We start from the raw sequence: 22,505 nt of genomic DNA, 5'->3' as shown, positions 1-22,505 counted from the left end.
ACTGTTTTCCTCTATTTCTTTGCATTGATCACTGAGGAAGGCTTTCTTATCTCTCCTTGCTATTCTTTGAAACTCTGCATTCAAATGGGTATATCTTTCCTTTTCTCCTTTGCTTTTTGCTTCCCTTCTTTTCACAGCTATTTGTAAGGCCTCCTCAGACAGCCATTTTGTTTTTTTGCATTTCTTTTTCTTGGGGATGGTCTTGATTTCTGTCTCCTGTACAGTGTCACGAACCTCCATCCATAGTTCATCAGGCACTCTGTCTATCAGATCTAGTCCCTTAAATCTATTTCTCACTTCCACTGTATAGTCATAAGGGATTTGATTTAAGTCATACCTGAATGGTCTAGTGGTTTCCTCCACTTTCTTCAATTTCAGTCTGTATTTGGCAATAAGAGTTCATGATCTGAGCCACAGTCAGCTCCTGGTCTTGTTTTGCTGACTGTATAGTTATCTTTAGTTATCTGCCTGCCTAGTTATCTAGAGTTCCAGGCCTGGTTGTATCCCCGAAGGAGCCCAGACCACTGGGGAACAGGGATTGAACCAAAATAACTGATTTGTGGCCAACTAGGAGGGGCACCCCCGTCTCAGGCGCCAAACCCTACAGGGGAACAGAAAGAGTGCCACAGCAGGATGCCCCATCCCGCTCTGGACTCCTGACCTGCCTAGGTGCCCCAAAGACCCCTCAGTACCAAGTTTCCAAATCTGAGCTCCCATCTCCACCATCTCCTCCATCCCTTTCCCTCCCCACCTCAACAGCCCACTTGTGGCAGTGGCCCTGCCTCCATGCACCATGTGGCCTAGTTTCTTGGGCTCATCTCATTTCCCCCCTCTTGATGTGAAGGATAACTCCTGCCCACCTTCCAAAGTGCACTCACTCAGATACTCCCTCTCAGAGACGCTAGCCTGTGTGAGAGCCCCAGGCCTGGCTGCTGCCCCCATCACAGCACCGCTCAAGCTTTCTTGCCTCTCTGCTTCACCTATCAGGTGAGGCTGGGCCCCAGCATGCTGCCTGGCAGAGGAACTAAGGAGCTGGCAGTAAGAGAACAGCTTCTGGTACAAGGCAGAACCCTTGCATTGCCCTCTATGGCCTGTGTAGCCTTGAGTAAGTCCCTTTATTCTCTGTGCCTCAGGATCCCCGTATGTAAAATAAGGAGCAATAGGGAGCAGTGACACCTACCTCCAGAGGCTGTCCAAAAGACTAAATGGGATAATGCACGTGAAGTCCTTTGTGCACTGCCTTGGTGCTGGTACGGTTGGGTGCTTCTTGAGCTGCAGAAAGAAAGAAAGTGAAAGAAAGTGAAGTCGCTCAGTCGTGTCCGACTCTTTGCAACCCCATGGACTGTAGCCCTCCAGACTCCTCTGTCCATGGAATTCTCCAGGCAAGAATACTGGAGTGGGTTGCCATTTCTGTCTCCAGGGGATCTTCCTGACCCAGGGATCGAACCAGGCTCTCCTGCATTCTAGGCAGACGCTTTACTGTCTGAGCCACCAGGGAAGTCCATCATCAAATGAAAAGGCCAATATTGCCCCCTGTTGGTGTCAGAGGGAAATGCCACCATGGTCAGCAGAGAAGGAGCTCCTCTGTCCTCCCTCCCTGACTTCTCGCCCTCTTTTAGCTGGATAAGTCCTTTGGCACAGGCCACTTGCATTCCCACCTGCAGCTGTGGCTTCACTGGATAAGAGCTTCTGGCCTCCAGCAGCTCTCAACCTGGCCGACCACTTCAGATTGAACTAGAGCTGTGGGTGGTTGAGGGTCTGGAGAGGGGCGAGGCTGCTGGCTGCAGAGGAGGAGAGCCTTGGAAGACCCCTGTGTGAATTTGCTGGGGCTTCCATGAAAGGGTTCCAGAAACTAGGTGGATTAAATAACAGAAATGCATGCTTTCAGAGTTCTAGAGGCCAGAAGTCCTAAATCAAGGAAGGTGTCAGCGGGGCTGTGTGCTCCTCCAAAGGCTCTGGAGTAGAGTATGTTCCAGGCCTTTCTCTCAGTTTCAGTCCTTGGCACCTCTTAGCGTGTAGATGCATCACTCCGACCTCTGCTTCTGCCATCACATGGCTGTCTTCCCTCTGTGTGTTTGTCCCCTTTCTATAACGCACCCTCTCTACACCAATACAATCTCATCATAAATGTTTACCTCTGCAAAGACCCTATTTCCAAATAAGGTCACATTCACAGATACCAGGGGCTTCAGCACATCTTTTAGGAGGGACACAATGCCACCCATAGCAGGACCCATGGGGGCTGAGCCTTTAAGTCAAAATCGCTCAGGAGGCAAGCATTGAGGGAGAGGCACCATCTGGGGCAGCGCTTGGTTCCTATTTCCTGTCTGACAGAACTAGAAATGCCGGGGAGAAGGTATGCTTTACTTGCCTGTGACATCCCCAAGTGGAACGTGTCCCTGCTCCCTGGCACAAAGGAGCAACAGGCTGTCTTCATGGTCATCATGAATGGAGATGGGCTAGATCAGAGCTACCCATGTGCACCAGGCCTCCTCTGGGCTTTTGTGTGTAGAGAAGCCCTGTCCACCGCAGCCCTTCCATTTCCTCTCATCATCTAAGTGTCCAGAAGCGACAGAGATGAGCAGCTCACTGACCTGCCCCCTCCAGGGGCTCCCTGTCTCCATCCTGCCCCCCACGCACCCCTCCTCCTCCTGGGACCCCCGAGTGTCCTTTCTGACATGCCTGATCATGTCAAGGCCCCACCCCCACCTCAAGCACATCTTGTGGACTTTCTTTGCCACAGCCGATCTTGCCTCTGTCTTTAAGAGCCCTGCCAGCCTCTTCCTCCTCCCACTGTCTCCCTCCAGTGAGTTTGGGCTCAGCTACTCCTCCATGGAACTTTCCAGGTGCCTTTGGGGCTTGATTTGGGCATGGCCCTACAGGTTACTTGTGTCAGCGCCCATGCCACCTGGCCCTCATCCTGTTCCCTGCTGGGCCAGGGGCTTCACCAGGGCAGGCCTGGGACTCACCCCTACCTGTACCCCGGTGGCCAGGGACAACCAAAAGGAGTGAGTGGCTGGAATGTGGACCTGATAGGTGTGGTTTGGAGTGAAGGAGAACCCCACAAAGCCAGAATGTTCTAGATTCTCTCCAGCCCTAACCATCAGCACAGCCAGATCCTCCTGGGTGTCAGACCCTGCAGTGGGGACACAAAATCCAGTGGTATTGGAGGGCTGTGTGCAGTCACTCTCAACCAGGCTCTTAGCAAAGGAACGCTCAAAGGGACCTTCTGAGGGCTGAGAATGTCTGATCCTGCCCGGGTTCCAGCTCATGGGCACCTGCTCTCTGACCTTCAAGCCCTGAGTCTCCCCTTTCACTGGCTGTCACTCCAAGTTCAGCGTGTAGGTTTCCTGGGGCTCCTGCTCACCATGTGTTCCCATCAGCCCATGAACTCACAGATTGCCACTTTGGATGCTGCAGTGCGGCCACAGACAGGGCTCACCTCTGTACCCAGAAGGCCCCTCCCTGTGTCTGAAGGAAGCGGGGATCAAGAACACAAGACTGCTAAGAGGTCCCTTGGTCCCCTTCCTCTGGCACATGGAGGTCAGTGGCCTAAGCTCAGCTGCGGCACCAAGAAGACTCAAGTCCAAGGAGGAGACAAGAGAAAAAAAGGGAGGGACAAGGTCTGGGTGTCCCACTGCACTAGCCAGGAGGCTCCTGAGAGAGGACACTGTGGGACCTCCAGCAAAGATGGGGAAGGGGAGGCCTTTCTTACCAGCAACTCTCTACCTCTCCTTTGGCTGCAGTGCAAAAGACGAGGAGACTGTCCACCTACAGATCACAACACCCGGGGCAGGACTCCATCTGCTGACCCCACACCTGGAAGAAATGAGGTACACACGATTGTAGAGATGGGAGCAGCAGGGCCAGGCTGCAAGTGATGAGGTCTGCAGCTGGTTGGTGGGAGAAATGAGCAACCTGGATTCTTTGCCCCATCCCATTTCACTCCAGAACTCCTGGGAGCAAGCACTTGGTTCCATGGGAGAACAGACGCAGCCCTGGGGACCCCCTGTCTGGAGTTGCTGACTGTCTGCTTGGTGGGGGGAGGCAGAGACAGACACAAGTGAGGTCAGGCCTGAGATGCCAACCTAGCCATGTGCCAGGAGCCCCTGGAAGTGATGGCTCACCCTACTTGGCCCTGAGGATGGGAGCAGCCAGCTGTACTGGGTGGGGATCTGGGCTTTGTGGAGCCCCGCCCCACCCAGGCCACTAAGGCAGTTGTGTGTGACTGGGGCCACCAGGAATGGGGCGGGGTCACTGGATCAGCCTCAACAGTTCAGGAGTAGGGGCGGTTCAGGGAGGTGCACAACCAGCAGGGAGCACAGTGGACCCAGATTTACTCCCAAGGTAGGGGGCAGACAGGTAACATGCAGGCAGGGCTTGGAGGATGGGGGGATGGGTCCAGCAAAGCTGAGGTGGGAGCAATTGGAAATCTGAGCAAGGAGGGGGGACCTGGGGAGGGAGGGAGACTTCTGTGCTTCTCTGTGGCACTCGACTCCTGCTCATTTAGCTACTCACCTGCCTCCAAGCCAGCACCTGGGAGGCTGCAGTGAAGCAGACAGACTGGGACCCCACCTCATGAGGCCAAAGTCTGGGGAGGGAGGCCAGAATGGACACCCAGGCTAATCCTTGGGGCAGTGGGAGCTCCAAGCAAGGGCCTCTCACCCGCACAGTGGTGGGGGTGGTTAAGGAAGGCTTTCTGGAGGAACTGACATCTAAAATGACTCCTGATGGATCTGTGGATCCCTTGGCTCTCTTCCTTGGCTCCTCCCTCTCTACACCCCAGGCCCAGTCAGGCACTGAGTCCTGTCCATTCTGTTTTAGAGATATTTTTGTCCCTACTCCCTTCCCTGGGGCCAGGCCTCCTCTATCACTCACCCCATCCCTGAATCTTCATATTTCTACTTGGGTGCCATTTCTAAAGGGCAGCAGTAGTCCTCTGCCAGGCCTGGGGAAAACCCCTGCAACATCCCCTTCCTTTTAGGCTCTGCAGCCTGAACTCTACCTTGCCTGATGGGGCCCAACCACCTCTTCCTGGCTCCCCTTATATACACTCCTCCGTGGACCTTGCCCTCCAGCCTTCCCCAGCCCCACTTGGCTGTGCAGGCTGTAGGCTCTGCCAGGGATGCCTTTGCCATTTGCATTGTCCAGTCTCAGCCAAGATGTCTCCCATCTGCTGAACCTCCTTCACCTGTGTGTCTTTCTGTGACGGGCTTTCCATACTGAGCTCACCCAGAGGGTCTTCCACACAGAGTCATGACTGTCCACACATGGATGGCTCTGCCCCAAGAACCCCAAGTTCCTGGAGAGCCCAGAGCCTGTCCCAGAACAGTATCACAGTAGCATTTATTGCTGGAATAATTGAGAATTACCCAGTGTGACAATGTCTTTAATATGGCAACACTGAAAGCTGCTTCACTGGTTTCCTTAAGGTGAAAAGTACCTGGGAAACAAGGGCAAAGTGACCCTGAAAGACACAGGAGGAAGCCGGGTTGTCTCTGAGGAAGGTCTGCGCTGTGTGCCCCATAGGCCTCTGGCATTTTGTCTGGAAGTGGCAAAGCTATAACAGCCCATTGAGATCCCCTAGAGTGCCCCCTCCAACTTTCCAACAGAAAGTCAAGTTGGAGAAAAGGAAGAAAGAAGGAAAACTCTTAATAGAATTCACTAAGCCCTGCCTTGCCCCAAACAGCCAAGCCCATGTCCCCATGCAGGATGTAGATGCAATCACTGTGTCCATTTTACAGATGAGAAAACTGAGACCCTGAATGGTTCAGTAACTGCTAAGTCCCATGGCCAAGAGCAGGCAGATCCACAATTCCCACCTAGCCTGCCTGACTCCCACCCCACAGTTTTTGCTCCATAACTCACTACAGTAGTGGGGGCTAGGGGTAGAGGGCAGGGAGGGATGCTATACTTAGTACTTTACAAATTACTATTTATGATGACCTTACCAGGAAGCCTTTCACAGTTTGTGGTTGAGCTTTGGGAGAGAGGTCAGGGCTCAAGAGATTTCCATGTTCTATGTAGAAGGATGAGAGTAGAAATAATGGGGTTCAAGTTTGATGTTTACATGGGGTACAATGTCAAGGGGCTCGAGGAGAGAGGAGCCGGCAAACTGAGAACTGACCATATTGTGGAGGTGGTGGCTGCCTAGTCATTCCCCTGGAGGCAGCTGGGGAGGTTGGTCAGTTCTGGCCATGTTGAGGGTGAGCTTCCTGAGGGTCAGCCCAGGAAGTAGTGGGTATATGGAGAAGTGGGAAAAGGCAGATGTCATTGGCTTCAGAATGACAGTTGACACCATGGGAGCAAAGGAGGTGACCAAGATCAGTGGCAAAGCATGCAGATGGTGAGGAATTCCAGGAACACCAACATTTAAGGGGCAGAAGAGGAGAAATAGATGGAAGAGATATGGAAGGTGTGGCAAGGCAAGCAGGAAGCGGTAACACAGAGTCATGAAGGATAGATGGGGGAGAAAAGGTGGGAGTTACCCACTGGGTCAGTGGTCCTGAATGGTCACAATGACGGGAGTGTTTCTGTTGGGGTTGGCACCATGAGACTCCCTGATGACCTCAGAGAGAATACAGGGAGTTTGAATCAAAAAGGTAGGATCAATTTTTACCCCATAGAAGATTATAGTCCAAAACTCTGAAGAAGCCAGACTGCTTGGGTTCAAATCTCAGCTCTTCCCCTTGTTACTTGTGGAACTTGGGACAAGTCACTCCAGGCCCTCTGTGCCTCAGTTTGCTCATTTGGAAAGTGGGCATGGATAAGAACAGTGACCATGCTGTGGGGTTGATGTGAAGAGCTAATGCATGCAGAGTCATGAGAATGGGGTCTGACTGTCAATCAACAGTAGTTGTTAGTAGATCCTGATAATTAGCCAATCCTGCAACATCAGGATTTAAGCTCTTTGGAGAAAGTTAGCATTTGGGGATGAGGTAGCTGCCCCCACTTAAGTGTGGGTGCTTAACTTCTGTTTCTTTCCACTTTAGGTCTTCCTCAGGTTCCAAAGACAAAGAGATCCCTCACCCCAGAGAGCCCAAGAGAAACTTGACTAGTGAAGGAGCCTTCAGGAGCCCTGATGCAGACTCTGAAAGGTAACTCAGTGCAGGGACCAGAGCCCATGTGGCCCCCCATCCAAGGTCAGTGGATGGAGCTGGGACCAGGGCTGTTCCATTCCTCACTGTGTCCCCAGTGTTTGGGGTGCAGGTCCTCAATGAATATCTGTTGAAAGAATGAATGAAGGAATGCATAAGGCCTTGAGAAGGGTAGGCCTCTGCCAAGATCCCTCAGGGAGCCACTTGGACAAAACTCTAGAGGAAGACAAAACTGTAGGCCAGGCCATCCCAACCCCAGCCCTCAGCCCAACCTCATTGTGCCTTTACTCCATGGAAAGCAACCCTGTGGACAGCCACGGCAAGCAAGGCCCTGAGCTGGAAGTTTAGGGAAGTCAGTGATCAAAGGATGTATGGGCCCTTGCAGAGCATCTCACAGGGACATCCAGGATGGCCTGTGGACAAAGGGCGATGTGGAAGGGGTGAAGGGGTGGGAGGCAGAATGATAGCAGGGAATGACGAGTCCAGAGGGGCTGGTTGTGCCCAACATCATGCAACCATCCAACCCACCTCTCCCTGAAGCCCAACCAGGGGAGCCTGGCTGTGGTGGGCAGAGGCTGAGAGTTGGGCACGTCCTCAGTGAGAAGCTGGTAGCTAGTAACGGAGAAGAGCCTACAGGCTTGTCCACCTGCTATCACCTTCTTATTGTGGGACCTCAGCCCTGGGCTCTGTGGTTTATTAGTGGCCCCAACCGTTTTGTCCTTTGTTCTGTTGGTCATGCCCCTGCCCTCCTCCCATTGTGCCCCTTTGCTCTGTTTCTTGGCTCCACTCTTGCTCCCAGCCCATCAATTTTGGGATGAAAGCTAAAATAGTGCTGGTATCATCTTGGCTTCTGTTGAAGCAGTACAGGGTGGCAACTGAAGGCCTGGGCTTCTGGTCCTCGAGGACTGCTCTCAGGATGCCTGAAAGTGAAAGTCACTCAGTCGTGTCTGACTCTTTGCAATCCCATGGACTATATAGTCCATGGAATTCTCCAGGCCAGAATACTGGAGTGGGTAGCCTTTCCCTTCTCCAGGGAATCTTCCCAACCCAGGGATCGAACCCAGGTCTCCTGTATTGCAGGCAGATTCTTTACCAGCTGAGCCACAAGGGAAGCACATTAAATTAAATTAATTTACATTAATTTAAGTAAAATTAAATTAAAGCCCATTTTTCCAGTGGTCATGTATGGAGTGTTGGACTATATGAGAGTTGGACTATAAAGAAAGCTGAGCACCGAAGAACTGATGCTTTTGAACTGTGGTGTTGGAGAAAACTCTTGAGAGTCCCTTGGACTGCAAGGAGATCCAACCAGTCCATCCTAAAGGAGATCAGTCCTGGGTATTCATTGGAGGGACTGATGTTGAAGCTGAAACTCCAATCCTTTGGCCACCTGATGCAAAGAGCTGACTCACTGGAAAAGACCTTGATGCTGGGAAAGATTGAGGGCAGGAGGAGAAGGGGGCAACAGAGGATGAAATGGTTGGATGGCATCACCGACTCAATGGACATGGGTTTGGGTGGACTCCAGGAGTTGGTGATGGACAGGGAGGCCTGGCGTGCTGCGGTTCATGGTGTCACCAAAGAGTTGGACACGACTGAGCGACTGAACTGAACTGAACTGAATTAAATTACATCAAATCAAATTTACATTAAATCATTAAGTTACATTAAATCAAATTTACAGTAAATCAAAACCCAGTAAATCAGCAAATGTTTCTTTTCCCATCCAGATCAAGTGCACAGTCAAGTGATGGCAACATGGGATTGGAAGCCATGGGCTCCCCAGCTGAAGACTTGTTTGGAGCAGACGTCAGCTCTGGGAAAGGAGGGTGAGCTACCCTGGGGAGGCCAGTGGCCCCAAGTTGCTGATTCTTTCATGCTCCTGGTGACAGTCTGGGGTCAAGCCTCCATGGCTGCTTAGGTTGCTGGGGGCAGAGCACTGCTCATTTTCTATAGTCCTGCCCACTGCTTCTCCCATCTCCAGCACTCCCACCACCACCACATCCTTTGTCCCTGGACTTTCCATTCCTGAGATTTACCTCTCCTTGAATCTTGTTTCTTCTCCTACTCTATTCCACTGGCTCTCAAGTTCCTCCCAAGTAGGCACAAGGTAGACATGGGGAGCTAGGTTGATCTGTGGGAATCACTGCCTTCCTGATTATTAGCTGAGCTCTAAGGGCAAGCTAGAAGGAAGTCCTTCATCTCTGCTTTTTGCCCTTCCCTTCCAGAAGCCCCAAAGCCTCCTCCCTACCCCCATCTTCCTCCTCTGGCCAGCTATGCTCTCAGGTTCAGTGAATGGAAGAGCAGTGGCTGGAGAAAAAGTGGGAGATGAGTGTATCCACCTGGGCTCTGACTTCTTGGACTTGGATGGAGTCAGGGCCCATTTTCTCAGGTGGTTTGTACAGTGGCAAGGTCCCACCTGTCTCCAAGTGGTTCCAAACCAAGCATAACTCTTCCTGGGGGGAAAAGTCCAAGTGTGCAGATGTTGGCAGAGATAGTTCAGCTCCAAGCTGTACTAGAGCCCTCATGGTTCAGAGCAGATGGCCAGAGAGGAATGACAAAAGTGATGCCTGCAGAGAGCCACTAAAGCACTTGCCAGCCAGCACCCCTGCCCTACAGCAGTCTGTCCGAGGAGGGACTCCTTTGATTTACCAACTGGTCCTTTCAGCTGCCCCTACTTGTCTGGGCCCACCAGGAGCCTCTGCCCTCCATAGGGTTACTAGTTTGCAACTGGTGCCTGAACCCTGACCCCCACTTCCAAATCAGGAGCACAAGCCCACCTGGGAAGAGTATGGCAGGCTGGGGCGTCTGGTGCCAGGAAAGCCCATGGGGCCAGGGCCTTGGTTCTCTGAGCTTCCCATAGTGGGGAGGGCTATGCAAGAGCCCCACACCTGCAGCCAGTGTCATGGTGCTAGCCAGCATGGTTCTGCAGGTTGACTCCATTCTCTGGTCCAACATTACTGGACTTGGTTCTTGATTACTTCATCTTCAGATATTTATCCAGATCATCCTTCTTGCGTATGCCCCGTGACAAATTGAAGTCTTTGATTTTTGTTTTCAGTTTCTTTAAAATGAAGCTGAAGCTCATATTAACTTGCAGAATTATCTGAAGAATCTTCTAGATTTTTATGACTTTTAATGCAGTGTTTTACACTGTCTCTTCTATAGCTATTTTGACAATGACTGTTAAGAGACTTGCTTTTATGATCTTTCTAAAGAAAAAGTTGTTTGTCATGAACAAAAAAGCACTCTCCTTTTCCATTCATTTTCCTGAGTTTACTTAATAATTGAATTCAGTGATTATGGTGGGTTTGGGACCAACACAAGGTGGAGTGTGCAGGCTAGTATAGGTGACCAGGTGCTCCATGAGCCCTGACTTTGCGGAGTGCTATGATTCATGCAGAGACAAAGAACTCAGCCTACACCTGGGAAGGTTGCATAAGACAGCACCCACTGAATCTGTATCGAACTGATGGGCAAAGACAGACTGCAAATGGTTGCTGCTTCTACAGATAGCCACAGGGCCCAGTAATAATCACAGGAGCATTTTAGCATGTGTTAGGGCCCAGACTGATGCTGAAGCTGAAGCTCCAGTATTTTGGTCACCTGATGTGAACAGCCAACTCATTAGAAAAGTCTCTGATGCTGGGAAAGATTGAGGGCAGGAGGAGAAACATTGAGGGCAGAAGGAGAAGACATCATCAGAGGATGAGATGGCTGGATGGCATCACCAATGCAATGGACATGAACTTGGGCAAACTTCAGGAGATGGTGAGGGACAGGGTGATGCTGGGAAAGACTGAAGGCAGGAGGAGAAGGGGATGACAGAGGATGAGATGGTTGGATGGCATCACCTACTTGATGGACATGAGTTTGAGCAAGCTCCAGGAGTTGGTGATGGACAGGGAAGCCTGGTGTGCTGCAGTCCATGGGGTCGCAGAGAGTCAGACATGACTGAGTGAGCGAACTGAACTGAACTGAGGGAGGCCTGGCATGCTGCAGCCCATGGGGTCGCAAAGAGTCAGACATGACTGAGTGACTTAGCATACTTGCACACACACTGTTCTCAGTAAATGTATGAGGCAGATACAGTTATCACCCCATTTCAGAAGCCACTGTCTTGGGGGGAGTAGACATAAAGACACAAAGTCCTGAACCAAGACCAGGTTTGGACTCCTTCCACAGGCCGTGCTCACCTGCTGGCTTCACCCCTCTCCTGGATGATGAGGAGGTGCCCAGTGCCAACTCACAACCTTGCAAGCCTGCACCAGCAACCATCAGGTAAGGGTGGGCCAACTGCCCAATGATCAACCTCTTTGCCTCTGGCACTTCAGGTTCCCCCTCGCATTTCTCAGCTCTATGACACCTTCACATCAGGCAATCACCACAGGACAGGGAAGCCTAGAAGGGGCCTTGACATAGAGGTTAGCCCACCCACTGGGGGCAGTGGGAGAGAAGATATGGGTGATAAGTCAGGTGACTCAGACAACTTAGCACATAGCCACAGGGACTCAAGCTGAGGTGGCAGAGAAGAACGCATTGGGAGGTGGAGCTTAGAAGGAGACCCTGCTCGGAGGAGTCAAGGGGAAGAATCCCAGGGACAGCCAGTAGAGGGCTCAGTCCCAGGGAGACTTTGAGGTGGCTGGGGGAGGTGCAAAGGTGCAATGGAAAGAAGTTGTACATTCCCAGGCTGCACGCTTCTCTGCCCTATTTGATCTACCAATCCACCAGTGGAGAGAAGCCATTTTGCTATGGATTTGTGGAGCATTTAGTAAGTAAAGATCTTTCTGGATTTCCACAGAGCCCCAGGAAATGTAAGTCATGCAAAGATGCTGGAACCCAAAACTAGCAGGACATTTCCCTAGGGATTCCAAGCTGGTCATGACCAGTGCTTAGCCTTGAACTGGGGTGTTAAGGCCACAGCCAGGGCTCACAGGATGCTCTAACTCACAGCAGCCTTTATTGGCACACATAGGTCCTCCTTTCCCATGAGAATGCAGCTAGGAAAGGGAAGACCCAGGCCCCCAGTCTTCTTTGGTCTGAGGCTTCAGCAGGCCTGTGTGCTTCCTCCCTCAGCTCTGATGCCATTTCGGCCTCTGCTGTCCTGGCCAACAGGAAGAGCAACAGCCTGGCAGACCTGGAGGATATGGAGACAAATTCAAAGGGGTAAGGCATCAGCCAACAGTGCTTCTGTGGTGGAGAGATGCAGCTCAGGTATGCATTAGCCCTTGGCTGGGTAGGTGAGATCAGTGATGCCTACTAGCCAAAGGGATGTGGCGAGGGCTGAAGCTCCAGCTACAAACCTCTGGCCTGTGCCTGCGAGGCCATAGAGCCTCCCAGTACACCTTGTTGCATCTAGCCAGGAAGTCCTCCATAACCAGGAAGTCATCCACTCTTTTGGTTAGCACTCACTCGGACGGCACCTGCCCTGTCCTGGAGGTTGGAGCACATAGACAAAACCCAGCCAAGACAGGAATAGGGGAAGTGGGGCCTAACACAGCCTTGTGTGACAGATGATTTTGAGCTGAATTTTGAAAGGTAAATAGGAATCCTCCAAGCAGAGGGGACAGTATATACATAAGACTCCAAATAACCTGGTATTTACTTGGCACTGTATGTAGCTGAGTGTGGAACAGGCTTGTCACAGTAGGCATGGGCTGACTGGCCTTTAGTACCAGATATCATTAATAATCACAACAACTACTTCACTTTGGGGTGCCTCCTGTGTGCACAGTCCCATACTTAGTTTCTCATACAGTCCTCCCCACAATTGTGAGCTTTGCACCTAATTATAATGAAGAACAAAGGACTAGAAGTCACATCTCTGTGACTCCTGGGACGAACAGTGCTCTGAAAGAAATAACCAAGTTGCTAAGATAAGAAAGTAATGGTGGTGAGGAGGGTACTACTTAGATGAGTGGAGTGGGGCGATGATTCAGGAGAGCTCCTCTAAGGAGAAGGAACCAACAACTCAAGGAAGAGCAAGGAGAAAAGAACTGGAGATGGGGAAACATAAACTAAGAAACTCTCCTGTGGGAACACTTAGCAGGTTCCAAAGCATCAAGTAGCTGGAGCCAACCTGGTGGGGGGGATCATAGATGGAACTGGGCCCTGGTAAGCCATGAGACGGAGACTGCATCTTATTTCAATTTTTAAGCCAGAGAAGGACATGGTCTGATTTAGGTGTTTAAAAAGTGAGTGAATTCCTGCAATGTTACACCTCATTACAGCTACTTTTTTTTACACTTGTCACCCCTACATAAATCACGATGCTGGGGATTGGGTGGGTAACAGATCTCTAAGGTATGAGGCCCTATTATGTGACTTTTTTTTGGTTTTGAATTTAACTGAAAGTTAACAGAGTGAAAGCAAAAACTGACACCGGTTACCATATTTGGGGAGAGTCAAAGAGGACCCTTCCTCATGGGCCTCAATTCTTGGTAAGGACACAAAGAAGAATCTGAGGTCTTACCCATGGCAAAAACAAGTTTACTGGAGAAAAAACAGAAAGAACACCTCAACTGAAACATGGGCCAAGCCAAGAGAGGCACTGGCAACAGAATAATGAAGTACAGGGGTTTTTCAATACAGAGGGCTTTTACATATTCACCTAGACCAGCATGGACTGACAGTTTTGATTGACAGTTGGAAGTTGCATAACAACAGGCTCTATCACACATTCTTTCCCATAATTCAGTCTGTTATAATCATGTATATATGTATAGATGTATGTATGTACGTATGTATAGAATATTTATGAACCCTCAGTGGACTCCTGGATGCCTAAGGTTACTTGAGGACACACCTGCACATCAAGGGCATATGTGAGGGAATTGAAAAAGCCCCTGTGGGCTCTGTATGGACTGTCTGCCTAGGGCACATGTGCTAGAGCTGGAAAAGTGTGGTTATTTTGTAGTATGTCAGTGAGCTCTCCTGGGCCACAGTGGCACATGTCTGGGGTGGGGTTTAGACAGCAGCTTGAATTATCCATTAACTTATGTAATATTCCTCAAACCTAGGGAAGGATCTTGCTTCTTGCTATGCAATTTGACAGTGGAGGAAACAGAGGGCTCCTGTGAAGAGCAGAGCTAGGGATAGAGCTCAGACACGACTAACTCTGGGTTTCCCTTGTAGCTCAGTGTAAAGAAACCGCCAGCAATTCAGGAGACCCAGGTACAATTCTTGGGTCTGGAAGATACCCTGAAGGAGGGAATGGCAATCCATTCCAGTATTCTTGCCTGGAGAATTCCATGAACAGAAGAGCCTGGCAGGCTATAGTCCATGGGGTCGCAAAGAGTCAGACATGACTGAGTGACTAACATTTTCACATGGCTAACTCTTTTACTCTGCTTAAAAGTTTGCAAAATCAAAACAAACTTTATTGATCAATGTTTCACAACTCTGGCTGCATTTGATAACCACCTGGGAAGTTTTTGTTTGTTTTTTTAAGTATCCAGAACCCATGCAGAGATTTAGACTTAATTGCTCTAGGGTAGTGGTTCTGAACCCAGGGCATCTCCCCCACCTCCAACCCCCGAGTCGCGTGGCAATGTTTGGAGACACTGCTGATTGCCACAAATGGGAAAGGGTGTTACTGGCAAGTAGTAGGTGGAGACCAGGGATGCTGCCCAATGGCTGACAGTGCACAGGACAGCTCCCATCACAGTTATCCAGTCCAAAATTTCAATAATGGCGAGGCTGACAAACGCTGTCCTAAAGCTGATCTCTACGGAAAGTCAGAAGATACGGGCTGGGAAGAAAAAACGGCGCACACACTCCCTACCTTCGCTGCAGGTAGCTGAGCAGTGGGCGCAAAACGTACGCGCCTGCACATGCGCACACCTGCGCCTCTTTGGCTCTAGGACAGCGAGAGGCCTTCCAGTGTGCGCCTGCGCGTGCTGGCCCCGGGGGGGGGGGGGGGGGGAGGTGAACGTATAAGTCCAGCTCCTGTGCGCCTGCGCGCGCCGCCATTTCCTGCGGCTGTGTGCTCGCGTCGCGGTGCTTGTCGGGAAATGCGACAGTCCACGCTTCGAAATGGCTACCCTGGGCGAAAGGAGCCTTGGCGGCGGTTCCCGTAAACGCCGCCAGATGGCGCGCGAGGATCACAATTCTGCCTGGCTGCCCATCTTGGGCGCCTTGGGCTCTCGCTGCCCATCCCCCGATGGTCTGTAAGATCTGGGTGGGCCTGCCCCCGCCCACCCGCATGGAGTTGACGCAGGCCTCCTGAACCCGAGTGCAGCATCACCACAGTGCAGGCGGAGGCGGGAGAGAGGAAGGAAGCTGGGTGCCTGCAAAGATCCGAAGGGGCTGTTTGGTGAGCTGCCCTGGTGGTCTCTGGACCCCAGAGACTGGTCTTCAGAGGTGGCCGCGGCCAGGACCCATGGACACGAGGGGAGGGCGGCTCGACCCTTCAACCCCGAGGGACCCTGGGCGGACCTGCCAACTCAGGGCGCTGGGGCTCGGTGGGGAGAGGACATCATTATCAAAAGGTTGAGGAGGGAGGTGGACAGGTTGGGTGGTCCAATCTGCATAGCAGTGCCTTTGTCCCAAAGTTGAAGAACTGCGCTAATCTGACTTTGGTTTTGCTTCATCACAGTACATGACAGGTACAGGAAGAGGTTGTATAGTGTAGTGAGCATGAGCTCCTATGCCTGGGCTCTAATGTAAGCCCTGTCCCTTACTTGCTGTGTGGCCTTGGGTATCTTACTCATCTCTGTGCTTCAGTTTTCTTACCTGTAGAATAGTGGCAAAAATACATCCTACCACGTAGGGCTGTTGTGAGGGTTAAATGGTTTTGTGTGTAGGTCATTTCCTGGCACAAAGTACTACATACATGTTGGAGTCTCGTTTTATTAAAAGTTAAAGCTAAATAACCAGTCCCAGAGGAATACCTCTTTCCACCAGAACTACTTAAGGACATGGGGAATGCTCGCCTCTGATCCTCTTTTCCAGGTTTATTGGCCTGACTTCATTTAATGAGACAGAGTCGCTCACCCCTTCCCCAGTAAATTTTTGTCATTAGACTCTACATCTAAAGCATATGCTGTTTTCCTCTGTGTTGCAAGTCTGGGTTTTTCAGGTTTATGTTCTCTCTGCATTAGGAACAGGTGGACTTTAAGCACATATATTCACTGTGGACAACTGCAGTCAATCATTGGAAGAGTCTAATGGAGGTATTGCAAGAGTGGAAGGAGCTGTTGTCTTCCATGTAAAGAATATGACTGTGTCAACAGTTGGCAGTAGCTGGCCTAGGCTTCCAGATTTTTGATCTAGTTACAGCCAGAAGTATTATAATACATTTACTATCTCTAAACACTTGACTTCTAGGCAATGTATTAGGGGCCAGGAGGACTTCTGGGTTGTTATATTGCTCAGCAAGACTTCTTGTGACTGTGTTACTAAAATTTATTTTTCATGGGTCAGGTAAGGTTATACCTTCTATAATTGTAGTGACTCTGCTCTGAGGCTTAGGGAAAAGCAGCTTTATTCATCGACTTGTCCCTGTGTCACAGTAGACATTCAAATTGCTCTTTGCTGAGAATCTTGGCTTTATTCACAAGCTTGGTGAGGAAAACTTCTATTATCATAATCCTATTGGAGCCATGGGTTGGTACAGGACTCTGATTGAGTAAAGTTAGCTCATGGGGTTCTCACGGCAAGAATACTGAGAACTAAAGAGCCTCTTGATGAAAGAGTAGAGTGAAAAAGCTGGCTTAAAACTCAACATTCAAAAACTAAGATCATGGTATCTGGTCCCGTCACTTCATGGCAAATAGATGGGGAAACAATGGAAACAGTGAGAAACTGTTTTTTGGCCTCCAAAATCACCACAGATGATGACTGCAGCCATGAAATTAAAAGATGCTTGCTCTTTGGAAGAAAAGCTATGACCAACCTAGACAGCATATTAAAAAGCAGAGACATTACTTTGCCAACAAAGGTCCATCTAGTCAAAGCTATGGTTTTTCCAGTAGTCATGTATGGATGTGAGTTGGACTATAAAGAAAGCTGAGTGCTGAAGAATTGATGCTTTTGAACTGTGGTGTTGGAGAAGACTCTTGAGAGTCCCTTGGACTGCAGGGAGATCAAACCAGTCAATCCTGAAGGAAATCAGTCTTGAATATTCACTGGAAGGACTGATGCTGAAGCTGAAGCTCCAATACTTTGGCTACCTGATGTGAAGAACTGACTCATTGGAAAAGACCCTGATGCTGGGAAAGATTGAAGGCAGGAGGAGAAGGGGATGACAGAGGATGAGATGGTTGGATGGCATCATTGACTTGATGGACATGAGTTTGAGCAAGCTCTGGGAGTTGGTGATAGACAGGGAAGCCTGGTGTGCTGCAGTCCATGGGTCGCAAAGAGTCGGACACGACTGAGAGACTGAACTGAACTGAACTGAAAGCTAGCTCAGGGCTTCCAGAGTCAGGGGACATGCTTTTTAGGCCTTTTTGGTTTGTCATTGACTCAAGCCTATATGTCATAGGCAAAGGTGGGGTGAGTCTGTCAGGGTATTCTGCTGGCTAAGGGAGTGGCACTATTGGAGAAGAGCATGCTCTCCAAAAGTTATGAGTTCTGCTCCTCTTGTTATTCCAGCTTGAAGGCAGTGAGTCTGCCTACCATGCAATTAACTTCCATGAATAAAGAATCCCAAGGCTGGAGGTAGCTGCTGGTATGATCTTCTTGCCCTAATATAGCCCTACGAGCAATTGGAGGCAGGCTGCTGATTGGCAGGTTTGAATTCAGGATGGACCAGGATCAAGGTGATGGTGAACTAGATAGTCATTTTCTGGAACGCTAAGCTCATGTTCTCAATAACCTGACTCAGTCTTGGCCACTGGCCTAGTGGGCGTATGAAATCTTTGGTGCCTGAGGCCATCAGGCACCAGCACCATCACACAGTATGTGGAGGAGGCACCAATGAGGAGAACAAAGCCCTTGGAAGCATGCCAGGATGGGGATGATGATGGGAGGGATGTGCAAGTATAGGTGTGACGTCAGGCCAGGGAGGATAGAAGATCTCCCAAAGAACTTGATACTGAGGACAGCTGGGAGGTCACTGCCTCCTTGCTGGATTCAGAGGGTGGCAAAAGCATCTGGGCTCAGGCTTCATCTTATACAGGGACAGCCTTTGTCAATTGGAGGGGAGCAGCGGTGCTGGGGTCCTCCTGAGGAGGACATGAGTGCTCCCTGAGGTGGGGGCCATGCCAGGCTCCTTCCCCCACCTCTGGGAGAGGAGCCTGCTGTGGTCACAGAAGGGGATATGGGTGTGCAGTGGATGATCAAGGACTCATTCTTCCTCAGCACCCTGGTGGTTTTTGAGGAGAAGAATGTGGTCACCAAGGTGGGAGAGACGTGGCAGGGGAGGCCCGGAGTCCTGCAAGATGATCAAGGAGACCCAGTTGTACCCACCCAGCAGTGCACAGACCCCAGCACCTCGGAGCAGAGCAGCCCCAGAAATCCTGAGCAGCGCCTGGAAGTGGACAGCCCGGCCAACAGGTAAGGGCTACTCTGTGCCAGGCTCCTGCTAGCCTGCCTGAACTGGAGTTTTTTCAGGGGCCATGACCAAGGTAGGACCCACTTTTGCCCCACATGCATGCCAGTGCCTGGCACATCGCACACCTAGCTACTCAGGCTCCTGCCTGGTGAATGCAGTTAGAATGGTGACCCCCGGGCATGGAGCAGTGTCAAGGGGCTTCCTTTGGCAGAAAGAACTGAGATGGAGCCTGTGATGGGAGCAGTCATCTGTTCCCAGAGGTAAGAAACCCTGGCTAATTTCTTATGTGTGGAGGAGGAAGAAGGTCTCCCAGATATAGGAGCACCACAGGTCGGGGCAAGGATGGTCCCAGGTAAGATGAGGGCTATATGTATGTGTAAAAAGGCTCTGTCAGATAATTAGAAAGGATGGGGGGAAGGGAAGACTGTGAAAGAGTACAGCAAGGTGAAGCAGAGAGAGAAGGTCACAGTGACAGGGGGAAAACAGGAGAGTGCAAGCATATTAGAGAGGTGCCCTGATACTGGCAGTAAAGGTGGGGGTGGGATTATGATTGGTAATGTGTTGGTGTGTGGTATGCATAAGTAGCAGGGCAGGTGTAATTGTCACTAGAGGTGACTTTGTGGTGTGGGTGTGTGGTGTTCAAGTCAAGGTTTTCCTGATGGCATCTGCCTGGCTGAACATTACATTCGTGACCTATAAAGCTTATCGATGTGCTGACCGATGGTTGAAACACAGCAGGTTTGTATTGCTTGGAAATTTCATGGAGAACAAATGAAAGCACTTATCACTTCTGCAGATCCAAGCAAGAGAGAAATGCTAGAAGGGAACACCGGAATGTTTCACCAACCCAGGAGACAGGGAACAGTAGCTGTAGCTCCTATTGCAGAGACAGATAAAATAAAAACTTAAAGCTCAACGTTGAAAAAACTAAAATCAAGGCACCCAATCCCATCACTTCATGGCAAATAGATAGATGGAAAATGAAAACAATGGCAGACTTTATTTCTTGAGCCCCAAAATCACTATGGACGGTGACTGCAGCCATGAAATTAAAAGACATTTGCTCCTTGGAAGAAAAGCTATGACAAACCTAGACAGTGTATTAAAAAGCAGAGACATTGCTTTGCTGACAAAGGTCCATCTAGTCAAAGTTATGATTTTTCCAGTAGTCATGTATGGATGTGAGAGCTGGACCATAAAGAAGGCTGAGTGCTGAAGAATTGATGCTTTTGAACTGTGGTGCTGGAGAAGACTCTTGAGAGTCCCTTGGATAGCAAGGAGATCAAACCAGTCCATCCTAAAGGAGATCAGTCCTGAATATTCATTGGAAGGACTGATGCTGAAGCTGAAGCTCCAATACTTTGGCCACCTGATGCAAAGAGCTGACTCATTGGAAAAGACCCTGATGCTGGGAAAGATTGAGGGCAGGAGGAGAAGGGGGCAACAGAGGATGAGATGGTTGGATGGCATCACCGACTCAATGGACATGAGTTTGAGCAAACTCCAGGAGATAATGAAGGACAGGGAAGCCTGGCGTGCTGCAGTCCATGGGGTTTAAAGAGTTGGACATGACCAAGAGACTGAACAGCAATCTTCATGATACTGGGGTTCTTATACATAAAGTTTCCATACTTAAATAGGAGGCTATTTTTAGTGCCAGGCTCACGTGTTAGATGTAACAAGTTTTCTTATTTAAGAATATCCAACTGGTCTTTGATTCCTTTTGCCCATCTTTGACTCCAGGCCCTGTAGGGGCCCAGACCAAGATACTGAATGGACAACTCTGGACTTTGCGCCACAGTACTCAGTGTGCTCTCTGGTTAGACAGGGTGTAAAAAAATGCAGCCTGTAGGTAAAGGAGGAGGTGATTGGGCTTTGGGTGGGGGGGAGTTAGGGTGGATGTCAAGAGAGTCTTTCTTTATAGGTGGGATGAGGTTGAAGCTGGAAGACTTTGCCAGAAAGATAGATACATTGTGACGGAAATATAGACTCAGGGTGGCTGCAGTGAAGGAAGGGTTAATGGTTGGCTTGGTGGAAAGTGATGAGTGAGGCTGGGCAGGCACCTGCTCCTAGACTGATGAGCATGACCCACATTCTGAGGGCCCCAGGCGCCACTGACAGGTTTTGCAAAGGAGAATCTAAAGACCAGACATGACAAGTGGGGTGGATATACAGCAATACAAGGGAGGAGACCAGTCAAGAGGCTGTTTGCTCAGCCAAGAGATAGCCAACAAGTTGCCTTATCAAAGGTAAAGGTGAAGGAAAGCGGTAGCCAAGGCTGCTCCCAAGATTTCACGTTTGAGCAACTGTGTGTAGTGATGGCCCCAAGGTTTGATAAGAACTAGCTGACGGCTGGTGAGGTTAGTGGGGATTGATGTGCAGAGATGTGATAAGGTCATTTGGGCCTGTGAGGATGAGTGTATGCTGAGTCCTGGGAGTTCTAGTGAATCATTGACCCTGAGGGTGGTCTTAGAAATACCAGCACACTACCCACTAGAAATACCAGCACACTACCCACTACATCAACCCAATAAAGGACAAAAACTGTGATCAAAAGCACAGGTGGGCAGGGTCAGAACCTTATGCCATAAGGACTTGGACTTTCTGCAGAGAACAAAGAGCCAAGAAGATTTCTTTTTAAATTGTTATAAAATACACAGAACATAAAAATTACCATTTTAACCATTTTAAAGTATGCAGTTAAGTGGCATTAAGTACATTCATAGTGTTGTGCAGCCAATGTCCAGAACTTTTCCATTAAACAACATCTCCCCATCCTCTCTACTCCAAGCCCCTGGCAACTTACCATCCTACTTTTTGCCTCTATAAATTTACTACTATAAATGCCTCATAGAAGCGGAACTATACACTATCTGTCCTTTTGTAACTAGCATCTTTCTCTTAGTCTTAATGTCTTAAAGGTTCATCAGTGTAGCATATCAGAATTTTCTTCCTTTTTAAGACTGAATAATATTCCATAATGTGGACATACTGCTTTTTGTTTGTCTACTCATTTGTCAGTGGACACTTGGGTTGTTTCCACATTTTGGCTATTGTGAATAGTGCTGCAATAAATATGGGTGTACAAATATATTTTCAAGATCCTGCTTTCCGTCCTTTTGGGTATATATGCGGAGGTGAAATTGCTGGATCATATGATAACTTTATATTTAAGTTGTTTTAGGAACCACTGTACTGTTTTTCCATAGCAGCTGTAGCATTTTCCATTCCCACCTACAGAGCCAGAAAAGTTTTAAGCAGATGATTGATGTGGTCAGATTTGTGCTTTACAGTTATCTCTATGGTGTCAATGAAAAGAATGGACTTAAAATGGGCAGGTACAGGCAGGGAGAAAAGCTTGGAAGTTGTTCCAGTCCTCCAGGTAAGAGATGATGAGGCCCTGTCTAGGATAGCAGCTGTGGAGATGGAAACAGAACTGTTTAATAAGAATAATGAACCCAGAATTTGGGAAGCAATGAGGAAGAGAGAAGTGTCAAATCAGAAAGTATGTGGCTAAGTGGAGTATGTAACCCCTCCTGGCTCACGTGGTGGAGCAACTCTCCAAGTTGCCACTGCACTTCCTGGAGCCATCTGAACAAATGCTCACTTCACAGACATGCCAAGCCAAGGCAGCAGTCTCAAACGAATCAACAGACAAGGGCACCTGAGGCAAGGCTCTGCCTTCCAGGTGTGGCTGTGGACAAGCCCTCTTTACAGACCCAAATGATTCTCCATTTCCAGTCTTTGGGTCCAGTCACTGGCATGGTATCTCAACAGACTAGGTTTATCAGATAATGTGGCATTTTGAGTTTGTGGGCCAGGGAATTAAGGGCCACTTACTCCTCATAGTCTCAAGTAACAATCAGTTCCTCAGCCCCAGCCTGGACATATGTCAGAAGGAAAGGTAGTCT

At 49.6% G+C, this 22,505-nt stretch overlaps 1 protein-coding gene across 7 annotated transcripts in view; it reads left to right on the top strand.

Annotated features, from left to right (window-relative positions):
• Positions 1–22,505, top strand: part of ZNF185 (zinc finger protein 185 with LIM domain) — a 67,029-nt gene that overhangs the window by 21,943 nt on the left and 22,581 nt on the right. For all 7 annotated transcript variants that reach the window (XM_070462769.1, XM_070462774.1, XM_070462772.1 and 4 more), the window contains 6 exons: positions 3,747–3,833; positions 6,993–7,097; positions 8,828–8,926; positions 11,283–11,378; positions 12,174–12,263; positions 18,402–18,596. In XM_070462769.1, the coding sequence (XP_070318870.1) occupies positions 3,747–3,833; positions 6,993–7,097; positions 8,828–8,926; positions 11,283–11,378; positions 12,174–12,263; positions 18,402–18,596 (672 nt within the window). The remainder of the gene's footprint in view (positions 1–3,746; positions 3,834–6,992; positions 7,098–8,827; positions 8,927–11,282; positions 11,379–12,173; positions 12,264–18,401; positions 18,597–22,505) is intronic.

This window comes from Odocoileus virginianus, unplaced genomic scaffold (assembly GCF_023699985.2).
Source record: "Odocoileus virginianus isolate 20LAN1187 ecotype Illinois unplaced genomic scaffold, Ovbor_1.2 Unplaced_Scaffold_13, whole genome shotgun sequence".
Classification (NCBI taxonomy): Eukaryota; Metazoa; Chordata; class Mammalia; order Artiodactyla; family Cervidae; genus Odocoileus; species Odocoileus virginianus.
The sequence above is the reverse complement of the archived record's forward strand: the minus strand, read 5'-3'. Positions and strand labels throughout refer to the sequence as shown.